At 42.5% G+C, this 15560-nt stretch overlaps 1 protein-coding gene across 1 annotated transcript in view; it reads right to left on the bottom strand.

The window, feature by feature from the left end:
* Nucleotides 1-202: 202 nt before the first annotated feature.
* mvb12bb (multivesicular body subunit 12Bb) overlaps nt 203-15560 on the bottom strand; it is a 34345-nt gene continuing 18987 nt past the window's right edge. Inside the window, exons 8-10 of the mRNA XM_005729535.1 lie at nt 4524-4582; nt 4046-4105; nt 203-486 (exon numbers count right to left, since the gene is read on the bottom strand). Of these exons, the coding sequence (XP_005729592.1) occupies nt 445-486; nt 4046-4105; nt 4524-4582 (161 nt within the window). The 3' untranslated portion in view covers nt 203-444. The remainder of the gene's footprint in view (nt 487-4045; nt 4106-4523; nt 4583-15560) is intronic.

The raw sequence follows: 15560 nt of genomic DNA, 5'->3' as shown, positions 1-15560 counted from the left end.
CTCTGTTCCACTCCGACTGCTACTTACTGTCAGCATGTACCCGTTACCCTGATGAGCAATATGTGAGTCACAGCTAACATACTTTCATGAATGAATCTATTCAGGAATACTAACTAGAAAAGATGAACTTTGAACGTGATGGGTGAAATAAGACAAAATGCAAATTTAGAAAAGTAACCGTCATGAAAAATAAATTATTTTGTCAAATTTAATTGTGCACAGTTGTAGCAACTATTTAAAATATTCAAAGTATTGAATTATTTAAATACAATCCATCATCCCAGTATCTCCATAAGGACTATTTTTTCCCCTTTTTTTAAATTACACAATTCAAAATTGTGGTGTAATTTGATAGTTCATGATTGTTCTGAATAATCCCCTTTGTCCGTCTGTACTCTCTCAGTCGCTGCGACTCTGTCAGCTGAGACGAGGCTCGGTGACAAGTTACAGAACAATGCTTCGCTCTGTGCTGAAGTTGTACTGAAACTGCAAAGAGAAGAAGAAGACAAAGAGGTACACACACTGTTAACAGAATAAAAACATCACCAACAATTACATCAAGCAGCAAATCCACCAAAAATCAAATGTTACAGTCAAACATTTTCATAACTATAAACTAAAAAACAAACTGATTTAACATTAAAGAATAATTTGCTACTTTCCCCAAAGACTGAGAAACTAAACAGAACCACTGCCCCCTTGTGGCTTGGCATGGACAAGGCTAGAAATAAAGTGAGAGCCTGAAACACTGTTGACTTCTGTGGCGTTAACGACAGGAAATGCTTCATTTTTTTGTTTTGTTTCAAAGATTTTATGCATGTTTATTATTTAAATTAGTTTTTCCAAAAAGATCAAAATCCAACTGAGTAGAATTAAAATTTTAGTGCCACAAACCTGTGATGTCATGTTTAAAAAAACAACACTGAACGTCAAAGACTGTTTTTGGCCTTGATATGGAAACACTACAGACTGACATTAATGAATACCTCTGCGAAGGCGTGGTTTATAAATTTAAACGTTTTCATTCAGTCAGTTTTCGGAGCCACTCAATCTCTGGCTTCGATTAACCATCATAAAAAAATGACTGCAGAGCTCTTGGGGGTGATGTGCACATGTTAAATTTGTGGTGGCTGTGGTGTGTGATCTGAAAAAAAAAAAGCCAAAAACAATAACACTGCTGGCCCTAAATTATTAAACGACATCTCTGAAATACTGAAGTTTTCATGATTTTGTTTGTGAGCGCTTTCTGGAAACTTTTGCACCAAAAGCTGTGCCCACTCCACCAAGTTAGACAGCTGTTATTACTGCAACGCAGCACTAGGTGATGCTGTATGATCACTCAAATAAGTTTCTCCAACTGACTCCACAGAGCCACAATGGCTGAAATCGGCTTCTCCGGATTCAAAGCACCACCTTTCCTCATTTTCATCTACTTGAGGGGGGAATCTGCAACTTACCCAAAAGCTGTCACATATCACAAGCCCGTTATTTGCGAAAAGAAATTCTACCTCCCCCCACTTCACCGCCACCAACACCACACAAAAATTCAGTCTCTAACATCTGGCACAGTAAATAAATATTCCTGCGTGTACGTGTGTGAGTGTGGATGATGGATGGGGGAATGGGGTGTTATCAGGGAGAGCATGTATCAATGTCTGCCAGTTTTACACACAGGCTGACAGGACAGTGACACACTAGAACATGGGCGGCAGTCACCCAGACGAGCCGGGCTTCATTTCCTGTCCCTGCTCCACTGCCAAAAATATGTGACATGTTGTCTTCATTAATTCCACCTCTATTTGGAGCTCTCCCTCTCACATACCCCCTGTACACTACTGTCCTGCCATACATTCACATGGAAACGCACAGTCACGCAAACATAAGCAGGAAGAGAAGCACACACACGCACACACACACACACACCCAACTCCCCACAAGCACTGAAAACTAATCATACATAGGTGCTAATGAAAATCTTGTCATGTGTGGCTACACACTTCTTTTCCACCCTAACGTACTCCCTCTGAAAATCATTAGCCAGCCGCCAACAACATTTTTCAGCAGAGCAAACTACATAAAGACGTCACTTTAAATCGCTTACTAATTAACACTTAAAAAGACACAAATTAGATATGCGTGGCTAAAAGCAATTATAATATCCGCAAGTTTTGCGAGTCATTTGGGAAATGAAAAGAATGCCTAATTGCTGGAACCAACATCATCTGAGACATGGCTTAAGTGATGCCTGTTAGGAAATGGTCTTATCTACAACTGTGGCTGTGATTACAACAGTTTTCCTCAATTACATGTGCATATGTAGAATTCTGGAAAGCGCATCTCTTCCATGAATCTATAATTTTAAAGGGATTTAAAAAGGAGGCAATTAGGTTCTGTGCAGAAAGCGCCTCCAGTTTCTGAATAAGGGCGGAAAAAAAGAGAAGGAGCCCTACAGTGAGGCACGGACAGTGACCTCTTCTGGACAAGAGAAGAAGAAATCTACTTGCAGCTGAGGGACAATTAGATCCAAAACAGCTGCCTTTTTTTGTCTTGTTTTGTTTTATACAACCACAAATAAAGTTCTGCTTCTTTAGCAGCCTGGAGAAAAGAAAGACAAGAAAAGAAAAGAAAACACGGTGGATATTAAATTAATAATGTAGCACAGACCCGGAAAAAAAAGGAGAAAATTTACAGACAGGATGTTTTCCAGCGTGTTTGCGAGAATATCACAGACTACGTTTCCACCCCCCACCCCCTCCTTTGTCCTGCAGATATCATTGTGGGGTAATAATAAGAGGAGAGAAGTAAAAATAACACAATGGTGAGGGATGTTTCCACTTGGAAACTAATTATCAAGCTAAGCTGTGACTTCATCCTCATCAGCCTGGCCCCACCATTAATCTTGTGCTGTCGTCCACTTCACTAAATCTTGTGTGTTACACTATCTCACATTTACTTCATCAGCTCCAGCGCGGCTGTAATTAATGATTTCTCATGCCCTTCCCTTCTCTTCCCCAGCTCAGCTCACCATGTGTCCTCCTGCTAATCACACTCTCGGAGAAGAAAGGAAGGAGGAGGAGGAGAGGAGGAAGGATGAGAAGAGGGGAGAGGAAGAAGGGGGGGGGAAAAAGAACATATAGGATGAGCAGTCAGGCTGTCTCCAACCCGGACACACACACACTCACTCACATACACATATATGTACATGCCATTAATACCTGTGCTGACAATGAGCTTCATTCAGATGACCATATGACAAGATGGCGACTCTGTGTGATTTGGATAGTATATGACAGAAGACAGAGGCAGAGTGCAGAACAGACACCCGGTTTGATGAGGGAGTGTTTGCTCTGTAACACATCTCAAACCCAACAGCACCTGTTCTTTTACAGTGGTCTGTCACTTCCTGGCAGTTCTGATACCGAGATACCGTGCTAATGAGAGAGAAGGGGGGTTGTCACTCTCTTTAAAGCACACGCACACACACCTACACACATTCGCACGCGCACGCTCGCTCACACAAAGACATAGCGGCTCTCTTTCTCTTTGCCATCACAAACACATGAGCTCCAAAGAAGGAGCTGCTGCACACAGCTGATCTGCTTCATACGAATGCCTGTAGGCTACAGTGTTTCATCAGAAATGTGGAGGGCTTTGTGGCGCTTTCTACTCACTCGGCGTGATCTCTTAACTTTTTATTTATTTATTTTTAACTGCAAAGCTGATTGGAAACTTAAAAAGTTTATGTGACCGGAAAAAGGCTCCTTAAGATGTACGGCGCTGCTTGCGAGATTCTCGATTGAGCTGTGTGAGAGGTGGGGGGGGGAGAGTAGAATTGGGGGAATATAAGTCAAGTGTTTTGGAACAGGATACGAAGCTTTTAAGAAAGAATGGCTGCCTAGCTTGGCCGTGCTTTTATTCAATTGGGGCTTAGTGGAGCCAACAGGGCCTCGCTGTCTCAGACACTTAATTACAACCCCAAGACCGTTTGCTTTGCATTCTGGGCCAGCGGCGTCAGCGGCAGCCGAGCATTGCAGCCTCTACTCACTTCCTCCTCGATGTCTGCCAGGGATTTGATCGTAATGCCCATTAAATTGACTTGCTGCATCTGAAATCAAAAGCAGGGGAGAGGAGGAGGGAGAAGGAGAAGGGGGAAGAAAAAAAAAACACACACAAGAAACATGGCGGTTAGGCTCATGGCTAAGTAAGCATGCTTAAAATCTTTAATCCTCTCCCTCTCTGTGTCAATACAAACGGGGCTATAGTGACAACCACCGCCAGCCAGCCAAATGGACTGCATTGAGCCAGCTCTGCCTGACTGCACGCATTCATCACTCAGTCAGGAGGAAAGGAAAAGGAAAGAATAGGGAGAAAAAAAGGCGAAGAAAGGAAGAAAAGGACAGAACTAGTGTTCACCTGAAGAGAGTTTGTAGGAAAAATCATCGGCACCTTCGTAAGGAATCATTTTGCAGTTTGTCACTAGAGCCACGAAATCTTTTGATTTATTTATTTATTTATTTTTTTACCTCTTTGGGGATTTTTTGCAAAAACTTCTCCGAGATCAGAAAGGGCACATCATCCAAAGCTGCAAAAAAACAAAAAACAAAGTTGAAGTCTGACTTTTATACATAAACATAATACTCCCCACTCTTGATCCCAAGAATCTCCACGAGACTAAACGTGGGATTATAAAAACAGCAAAGCTATCAACATCCCCAGCCACCCTGACACCTCCCTTCCTTCCGTCTACGGAGAGAAGATGAAAGGCTTTTTTTTTTTAATTCTCCGCTGTATTTGAGCACCTCCACTCTCTCTCCTCCAACCCAGCCCTTTCCCAGCCCTCTTCCAGTTTAATTACTCTTGATTATTCCCGATTCCGTCTTGTCTGAGAGATGTTCACCTCCGAAACAAAGACACACTCACACTAGGCACAGAAAAGCGGAAAGAAGAGAGACAAAACATTCACCAGATATCAAATTTGCATGAAAATAAGCCGCACTGTTCAGCTGGCAAAAAAAGTGGATTGAAATGAGGACTTGCCAAGAGCGTGGTGGTATAATTAGCATTTGACCAAACAAACGAGCTTCAACAGAGCTATAATTAAGCAGGCCTGTAATTAAGTGTATGCCCTTTATCATAATGATCGTGGTTAAAATGGTGTGATGGCTGCCAGTTGATTATTAATGGTGTAACCCCGTCCTGCATGCATCCTGCACTGGAATCAAGGTGTCACGACTGTCAGGCTAGAGAGCAGCCCTTTGTTTATAAAATACATTAGGGCCCAAATTAACACAGGGTGACAAGAGACACAAAGCCTCTCGTTTCCAGACTGAAGGGAAAACTGCAGCTGCTCGGCTTCATTAGAAAACTCCCAAATCTGGAGGCACAAAACTTGCTGCAGTCGACTTCAACGCGAGCCCCAAATATCAAGAGGCCGAGCTTCCAACTGGTGTTCTTTCACCCGCAGTCCATCAGGCGCTGGCACAGGAAACGGAACTCATAAACGTAAGCCAGAGCTGTTCATGAGTCATCGTTTTGGGGGTAGAAAGGATGGGGGGGGCTGAAACTCCTTTTGGCCTTTTCCTGTTCACACAGCAATATCTGAAAATTATGAAATTCTAAAATATCCCTCACTTTGACACTTATGCGAGTTGCTTTCCCTTTCTTTTTTTTTCTAGGTTATTACACAGATCCACGGTTTGGCACTTTCCGCACAAGTGCAGCACAATGTGATCTTTGTAATCAAAGCGTGACCCGCGCCCTGCGTGACCGCAGGAAAGCTCGCTCACTTCCTCGGATTCCAATCATCTCCCGTAGTAAAAAGTGCAGCAGTAGCAAGACTCTGCGACCGTGATAGCCGTTTTGTACTTAAACACAGCGGCGTTTTCCCCTGTGCTGCTGTTCTCCATGAGCCCCTGTTTCCCCTGCCTATCCCAGCCCAGAGCGCTCCTGCTGATTCCAACTCTCTCTCTCGGGTAAATAAAGGTAAAAAAGTTCTGTGTACATAATTGCAAAAATAACAGACTAATTTGGAATTGTTACACTAATTAGCACTTAATTAACAAATTAACAAAGCTAGCACTTCTGTGGTACAGTTAACACAGGATTCCCGAAGGAGACACAAACACAGTCTTAAGGCGTCACAAGCCTTTGTTGAAAAATGTCATGTGAGTCAATATATGACATAAATTTGAGCTGATTGATACTAGATGAAGAGTTCATGCATTATCAAAATGATTGCATTTCAGGAAAGTCGGTGGATCACCAAAGTTATTACTCCTCTGTGCACCACCATTCAATTTTCTGGTAACAAATCCAATATTTAGAATAGTTCAGACTGGTTCAAAATCAAGAGACATTACTATCAAGCAAGCGATGTCACAAGTAGGTTTTATAGGTGCTAGGAGTAAAAACACATTGAGCCCGATCTCATCTCCCTGCAGCGGTTTTGAATGCGTTGCTATTTGAAGCAGAGGGCAACTAGGTAGGCATGATGGCTTGTTCAAGCTCGGGACTACAAGTGAATAAACATGCACTCTGTTGCTGGGAGTACCAACGCCAGGCACAAGTAGGCAGGGAGAATACATCTGAATCAATAGCCAGCAATGGGAAGCAGAGATTGTAGCTGCTGATGGATCTGCGTGGCACAGACAGATGAATGGACAGTGCTGAAGGCCAGAGAGTTTCTTTATTGCTCAAGGATTACATTTAAAACCAGATCCCACTTTGTATTCCTCCCCCATCTATACCAGAGAGGCTATCTTACATCCAGACAAATGGAAAAGCACGGGTGGTGACTTGGTGGTAAGGAATGGATGCTGTACTGAGGAGAAATCTGAAGGTGCAAAGGGCAAAAATAATGTAAATCCAATCTTCTGAGCAGGAATCCCAGTATGAAGCATGTTCTAGCTGCTTAAATGGCCCCGCTACACTCCATTAACTCATGAGTGCATTGCAGTGCGGGGAACTGGGCAGTTATTTGGCATTTGGAGCCTGTCAGTATATTCAGCACAAAAACATCTGGAAGGAATTTTGGCATAGCGTCTAAGATGATGATGGTGATGATGATGATGATGATGATGATGGTGGCAGTGAACACAGAGGTGGTGTTAAGTAAGGAGGACCCTGCGGATTGAGTGATTGTAGTGTAAAGAACGAAGTCAGCACAGGCCCCGTGTGGATCATCGCCTTATTAATGGCTCCGTCAGGTGCGATGAGCAATGGCTGCATTGTCATCTCCAGCCCCTGGGCACAGATGAATGGCTGTTTCAGGGCGGGAAGGGCTCCCTCGTACGCTGGGCTGAGCACTAATCCCTCACTCTTCCATTGTTGGATGCACTGTCACCCAGGATTTCAGCAGTGCCATACATTGCATTTCCAGGGCTCTAACAAACATGGCCGCGTGTAACGCAAGTGGCGGCATACCCACAGACACACACACACGAACACATAAACCACACCGAGTTGTGCTCCGACACTGACTGATGGAAAAATATGCGTGGGTGATCGAGCATACCCCATATTACCTGAACCACAACTGGAGAGTCGCACTTTAGGAATGTTGATGAACTTTTATTTTACACTTCACTAATTCAGCAGAATTGCATTGATCTCTGTCTAGTATGATTACTTGGGTGAATCTGACTCGCAGCTGAATTGGAGAGGGGATGGGGGTGGGGGTGGGGGCGGGGAGGCGGAATCAGGGCGATTATGCGAAAAGTGCAAATGAACGTCTTTTACAAGTTTTTACTCGTGATCGAGCTGCCATCTATTGTTTTGTGTCACAAAATAATCTGAACATAGAAATAATAATTTTAAAAAAAAGGTTAAAGCTTTATCTGGTGGCTGCTGCATTTCATATGCCAAACAATTGGATGCTGCTTTTTTCTCTGTGTGTAGCCAGAGCTAGACATGGCACTGCCTCCCCTGTCGGTGAGACTCTCAATTTGAGTTGGATTCTTTATGCAGACCATGGAAATGCTATTCTAGCTGCTGCAGACCCTGCTCTCTGTCACCTCTGCAGATAATGGTGAGTAGATGAACAGAGAGCTGGAGGAGGACCCCCTATGCCCACTCACAGCCCTTAGCCTGAGTCTGACATGAGAAATAGTGCCCAGGCCTGACAGCATCTCGGAGACATATTGTAGTTTATTTTGTCGCCCGGGCATGCCATCTGTGCCATTCCAATAGAGGGTGTGTGTTCAGGCTGCTGCAAGAGAGAGGGCGCGAGGCTCTGGGTCCCTCAGTAGCTCTGCAGCCACGGCAGGTCATTAGTCAAATTGCCTAATGAGAGAGAATACAAATGGCCCCCTACCCTGACAGGAGGAATTTTGGAGGTGTCAGAGCTCCTGACCCGTGCTATGAGAACAGATGATAGCGAGTTGCTATTTTCAGATTCTTTTAATGACTATGGCTCTATGAAACCCATTCTTTTTCTTTTATCTTTTTTTCTCCTCCTACTTTTTCAACCCCTCTAGACAGATGAGTGAAAAAAAACTTTGCAATAGCGGAAATGTAACTTTTTAAATTATTAAAATGTTTACCGGGGAGTCGATTAACATTCTAAAAAAGAGAGTAAAACGCTGATATTAAAATAGATCCCGCACTGAAGTGATGTTGAGGGTTTCTGATAATCTATTTTTATTTTCTTTCTGCCGGCTGTGTGCAGTTTGTTTCCGCAGCGGTCTCACGGCAGCAGTGTGTGCGAGCTTCTCTCGCAATTCTCCCGACAGTCAGTCAGTTAGTTTATACTGAAATATTAATTTCATTTCGTCCTAACGCTTAAAAAACGTAAACAAGCTTAAAAGGTTTCTGAAGCACTAAGAGTTCGCCGCATAAGATCCAGTGGATGAATGCATTTATAGTTGCATGCTACAGGCTGGGGCTGCTACAGAGTTCAGGAATCGTGGAAGGAAAGCGTCGAGTGAGTTGAGAGAAACTGCACCATTGTTTAAAACTCACTCTTTGTCCACTTGACTGCTTATTTTGATCTTTAATCCATTAAATTAAGTAAAACAGTTACTTTCCTAACATATAAGATAAGATAAGATAACTCTTTATTGTCATTGCACAGTCATACATAGTACAGTAGTACAATGAAATTGGAAAACTGTCCTACGTTGGCACTACATATAACACAACACGACACGATATGACACATCACAACGCAACAAACAACACAACACAGTATATTAACTTAGTATAAAAAAGAAGAAGAAGAAGAAGTGTATGAGAAGAATAAATGTATAAATGCAGTGTATAAATAGAATGAGATATTAAATTGGCTTTATAGTCAAACTGTAAGCAGAGCTGCAGCTGAGATTTTCGTGACAAGTACCAAAAAGTAACGAGACAGACTGGCAAAACTAGCAACAGACTCAAATGGAGTCTGAATAAACTGCTTTATTGTTGAATTCACCAGTGTTAAAATTTTGCTCTTTGTTACCAGAGGGGTGCAAAACGACATGCTTATGTAGAATGACCCACTTATTTTTCCATCTGTGACAAGCAGTCCTTGAAATCTGGTTGTGGGTAGGGAGCCAGCCGACAGCCTCAGTCGGGCGCTGGTCCATCAGTCTTCCAGAAAGTGGGCAGAGCCAGCAACACTTACGGTGCCTTGGCCACGAACACCGCTGCATAACGCAGAGCGCTCTGAGGGGGTGCGTACATGTGTGATAACTTCTCAAGACCGAGCCTGTATATGTAGCACAGGCTATTTAGCGTGAAGCACCGAGGCTGTTCGGTCACTTGGTTTAAAACCTGTTTTAGTCATTCCTCTAAAGCACTTAATGCTAGAGAAGTACAGAGAGAAGCCTCCTTGCTGGCTGGGCTGAACTCTCATGAAATTAAATGGACAATCAGATTTTAATCAGCAGCACAGTGTGTTTTAAGACACTGCCATGGCATTGGCATTGATCCCTAGCTGTGGCTGCTGGTAAATGTGCAGCAGAATGTGTGTATAAATGGGGTACGCCTCTCTGGACAAGTGTAAAAGCTGGCAGAGGGCTGACAGTAAATTGCATTTGCCGGATGGGACACAGCAGAAGGCACAATTACACAAATCCCCTCTTAATTAGCGGTTCTGTGGGCAAACTAACCCGTAATGATGCGAGGGATGTGGTGAGCCCCAGAAATCCTAACAAGAAACACTCACCAGCACTGGAGACTTGGTCATATGGCCCCAGCTCCCCTGAAGTATCGACTGACGCGTGATCTGTTTTGATCAGTGCAGCTGCAGGAGATGATTCCCATGTAGCCCTGCTCCTCCACAACCCCTAGCCCTTGCTGAGCTACTTGCCCTCTGGACTGTGGGTAAAGCAGCAGGCCCTATGTGGTTGTGGGTGGTATTATTAAGTTCTCCATGCTCACAGTACCAAGCAATGTAAAGTGGCATCTCACACAGTGAGTAATGAACTGTGCCAGAGCGGAAGCAGGAGGGATGACAGCCAAAGAGGCCTCCTTGGCAGCCACTAACCTGGGCATCCACCAATTTATCATCCCCTAGAACCAATCCACCAATGCTGCACTGCCATTTGTCATTAATTATGCTAATAAGGACACCATTACTCTCCTGATGAAACAGGAGACTGTTATTAGTATAATGCATTTACAGTCTGATACATATTCACTTGCTTATTACTTTTACAGTGTGAGGATGAGTGGACTTTGAAAAGAGATATTTTGCAGCACCTAAATAAAAGTGCTGTTACGTTTGAGCCTGGAACTTCTCTGTACACGCTAATGGACTATTGCAAAACGATAAGCCAGCCGTTTCATAATAATGCAATATTCCCTGCGCCTCAACAAAAAAAATGGCCCCATCTATGCAAGCACACGGATGTGTTTGAACCTTTTCACAGCAGACTTTCATGGTTTTAAGCAAACCAGTGTGAGCAGAGTCATTTAATATAGCTTCTGGGAACCCCAGATGCCCTTTTCCAAAACGACTTCATTCCCAGAATCTCATTGTGCTTTCTAAATCACACCACAGTATGTATTAGAAGATCATTAATTACAAACTTAACAAGTCAGCAGAGCCATTAAAAGATCTTTAAGGCATATTTGACCATAAATCTCCTTAAACTATATTTAATGACTGGATTTTTGTGAAATATTTTTTATCAAGTTCTAATTAGATGTGTGATAACAAACCCTGCTGTACATGGGGCAAATGAGGGAGCCGTGACAGGCCCATCCATTGAGCCTGTCCACGTCTGGACACTGAAACTAATGGAGCACTGCTTCTATCTCAGGGATGGATAGAAAGCAATGAGGGATGAGACTCCAGAGTCCAGTCTGGCCTGCAAATGCAAAGCCATTTAAAGTCTCTTATTTGACTGTAATAAAGGTCCAAAAAATGCCCGAGGGCCTCAAGGCTGGAGTCAAAAATTCCATTAGGATTTATACAGGATTGATCCTCAAATACTTAATGGCACCGTCGCACCAGGATCAATCATGTTTTGCTACTAAACCTGGATCGTCTAATTGAATAAAAGTGACTGAATGGCGTGAAAGCCTTTAATCCAGATGTGCTTTTTGACACTGAGTCGTACTCCACAACGTCTGACTATATCTACAACTGGAAATACTTGTTGTGCCTGTCATTTGTTTAGAAATAGAAACTGACACTTTCTGGAATAATGCAAAAAATGTGAAAACAACAAGATCTACATAACAAACCATCCAAACTTTACTAATCCAAACTAGGAAGCAACGTTTGAGATGTGAAGAGAAAGCAACCTTTTTCGCATTTCAAGAGATTTGGATTAAATTTTCTTTTTTAACACAAAACACATTATTTCTTGCTTTTATATTTTAGCACAGGATTTGCACCGTAGTATTTTGTGCCAGTGCTTCGCTTCACTCGTGCAGTATCCACCCAAGACATGCTGCCATGTCAATATGGAAAACGTACATATAGGTTAATATGAGCACAGAAGCACTAAACTATATGCCATTCATTTATTATGAGGTAATCAGGTGCTTCTTTGTATCAAGACTTGCTAGCAGTAGTTTGAGAATGTCTGTACAGGCATTAGATGTAAATACTACAGTTCTCCCTGTGAACTTTCCCTCTCTCTCTCTGTATGTTTCGCCTTTTGCTGACCAGGGGAATTAAGAAGCAAAACGTGGGTTTTAAGAGCGTTCCTTTCATGTCTTGATGCAAGCTTTGGCATTACTTCAGACATCAAGATCGGTTTCATAGAAATCCCATTCCATCTAAAGTAAAAGCTCGGCAGTAAATCTGCCCATACCTCCCCCATAACACTTCCATAAATGATTCATTCAGCTCAGTTTAGCTGATGCAAAACAGAATGTTAGTGAATTGTGGATGGAGCCCGAGCTGCAAGTGGAGGACAAACCCAGCTGCTTAGCAATTTCATCAATCTTTGGAGAGAGAAAGGAGAAAGAAGCGAACGCTGTACACTAATAATAACTTTTGTGTCACTATCCAGAGGTCGTGTTTTTTAATCCCTCAGCCTAAAGAATTGTGTTATTCTAAAATATAACTCCAGCGGTGCAGAAGCAGTTGAGATCCATCATGGTTTGAGATAAGAGCCGGCTGATCTCCTCCCTCTGCACAGCCTCGCCCAGAACTACACAGGGAGATAAGATGGAACTTTTGTTTGAAACCTGATGAGAACCCTCTTAATGAAAGTGCTGCGCCAAAAATAATCTTTTTTCTCCATGTTAGTCAATCAAGAAATAGTGTAGTTGGTAGGGGGGGAAAAAGGAGAAAGAAAGTAATTTTGCATAATCAGTGAGCACCATCTGGAACAATTAACCAAATTCCACAGAACTCAGAGGATCAGTCATATTGGCTTATTAAAGATCCAGAATTATACAAGTAATAAATCCATGGAAAAACGAAGCGTACCCCTGCCTGTCACGACTATTTTAACTTCAAATACAGTGGAATACTTGATAAGGCTGAAAAGAGGAGATTAATATATGCAAATTATGTCGAGCATTTAAAAGCCCCCCAACAACTGTCTCGTTTTTTTTTTCCTCTTCTTTTTTTTCCTGTCTCTTATTACAGGGCTTTATGTTTTATTCATACACCAACTCACCTGTCATTTCATAAGCTATAATATTATGAGGGTATTATTAAACAGCATAAAGTGGAGCTTTAATTGGAAAGCTCCATTGCATTTTCCAATTATTTGCAGCAAATTAAAAGCAGATGCACATAGTTTAATAAGAATTCTAATATTGTTTCCTGAAAATCAAAAATCACTGTCATCCTGCCAAGATATTTTGCAAACCCAAGTTAATTTTCAGCTCCCTATTTTTTTTCTCTCCCTCATCCTCCTCTGAAGGATGAACCTTCTTGTGTATGTTAATTGAAGTTCCCCTAATGGATAGGGAAATAATTGCTCTCCATATTATGTTAGATCAGGGCCAATGTCAGTATTTATTTTTGATTAATGCTATAGATATGTAAATGTATTACTTTTTATTACATTTACCGTTTTATCAGATGGATGCCTGCTGAATGCTATATATTGTCCAGCAGGTAATAAAGACAGACTGCGATGCAACGTGGTTTTATTTTAGAGTTTGGGGCTGCTTTTTTGTGTTTTTTTCAAAACATTTACATTTATTTATTTATTTATTTCAGACATATGCTTTTTAGACAGATAGCTCAAATGCATGTATAATTACTTTTAAAAATATCCTGATTTTCTGCCAAGGTATGAATAAAAGACCTAATTGGCAAAGGGACTTGGCATGGATCAAAGCAACGGCGGTGGAAGAAAAGGAAACGGTTTGAGCTGCAATGAAAACTTGATAACTTTTCAAATGAGCTCCAACTGTCAAGCGAAAGAGGGCTGCAAAATAAATGTGAATTAGTTTTTAATATTCTGGTAATAAATGTCAAAGCTTCTGCACATCACATCTGTACATGATGTGACTGCAGATGACAGATTTCCCAGACATGTTACCTCTCCTCCCCTCAACTCGCCTTTTTTTGTGTGTGTGTGCGCGCGCGCGCGTGTGTGTGTTGGGGTTTTTGTTTTGTTGGGAAGTGACGGAGGGTTTAATCAAGAAAGCAGGCAATTCATCAATCCTAAAGAAGGCGCCTGTACAACCCTGACAGAGCGCACATGGTTTTAGACCAACTCGAACCTGGCCAGCTGTCAGCCCACACACATGCAGGCGCGCATGCACCAGCGCACAAACACACACCGGGGCTACCGACATGCTAACAATTAACACAAATAGGCTGTCGGCTACGACCTCACACTTGGTCCGCGGGCCATCATACTGTTAATGAAGGGAAGGCGCGTCCTCTCACACTCGCAGTGTGACGCTGCGAGGCTGACGGGTACGCAGTCTCAAGTAATAAAGCGAGAAGCGTGTCAGGCTAACTCCATTATCAATTTTTCTTAAAAATCTCGCCAGCTCATAAAGAGGAGAAGGAAGGGGAGCGTGCACCTGCAAAGGACAGTTTTCTGGAGATAAATGGTGACTGCTGCCAGCACCGTGTACAGTATGTGCAGGTTCCTTCGCTGTCACTCAAAACCCCGTCCCAGCGGAGGAATCCCACACCAAACGCCACAAACTGTTCAGCTGTGTGGTAACGTCTGCTCCTTCAGGGCCTTACTTGTCCTGACCATCTAAGAAAATGACTGTCATACACGCACAATGATGTATTAATCAGTAATTTTGTCAATGATACGCTCTTTGTCTCTTCTGTATTTCTTTTCCTTTTTTTTTGTTTGTTTGAACATCACTGGATTTAAATTCAGGGTCCTTAAAAGATAAATACATTAAAAAAAAAAACTGAAATAAAATCAGTATCCTGAACTGCACATATCCACATGTCACATCATGTTTTTATATATTTAATAAGATGGGTGTAGCACGGCTATAGCCTGGGACTCTGCTGGAGCAGCAGGAGGATTCCTCACCACATGGTGTCTCTCTCCAGCTGGATAAAAACCTGCCTCATTCACCTCGTGTGGCTCACACACTCTTTTAGACTTGAACGTCTCAGCCGGCTCTGACTTGGTGGTGCTTAGGCTGTCATAGTCTAAGCTCTGTTTCCTAATGAATTAGCCTTTTTTGTGTGTGTGTGTGTGTGTGTGTGTATGTGTGTGTGTGCGCGTGTTTTAGTCACGGAGCATTGCAACTGTTGTTGAGTTTCTCCTTGACAAAGCCAAAGGAATACCTCCAGTGCATGCAAAGGTGCATATGTAAGTATGGCATGTGACGGACCGTCTTTGACAGCTGTTAAATGTTCTCTTGAGCATAATGCCGAGCTCCTCCGGGAAGCCACGTTCTCTGAGACGAGCAAAGCTCTGTCCAGCATCCAGCAGTGAGAACATCTGAGACAGAGCATTTGTAGATCAAGTGCCATCGGAGCTGCTTTTCCAAGTACAGACAGAAATTTGTGTTGTTTTTACAAACGGCAAAAACGACACAGAAAGCATTAAGCATTATATCAACTTTGACAGCAGTTTAACAGCATAGTGCATTCTGGGAAATATTCAAATATTCACTTCATGTAATTGTCTATAGTGACAGCATCATAAATAGCACTGACAAGCATATTTGTG

The sequence above is a fragment of the Pundamilia nyererei genome, unplaced genomic scaffold, assembly GCF_000239375.1.
Source record: "Pundamilia nyererei isolate P.nyererei 1_Seehausen unplaced genomic scaffold, PunNye1.0 scaffold00033, whole genome shotgun sequence".
Classification (NCBI taxonomy): domain Eukaryota; kingdom Metazoa; phylum Chordata; class Actinopteri; order Cichliformes; family Cichlidae; genus Pundamilia; species Pundamilia nyererei.
This window is presented reverse-complemented; position numbering and strand designations above follow the sequence as displayed.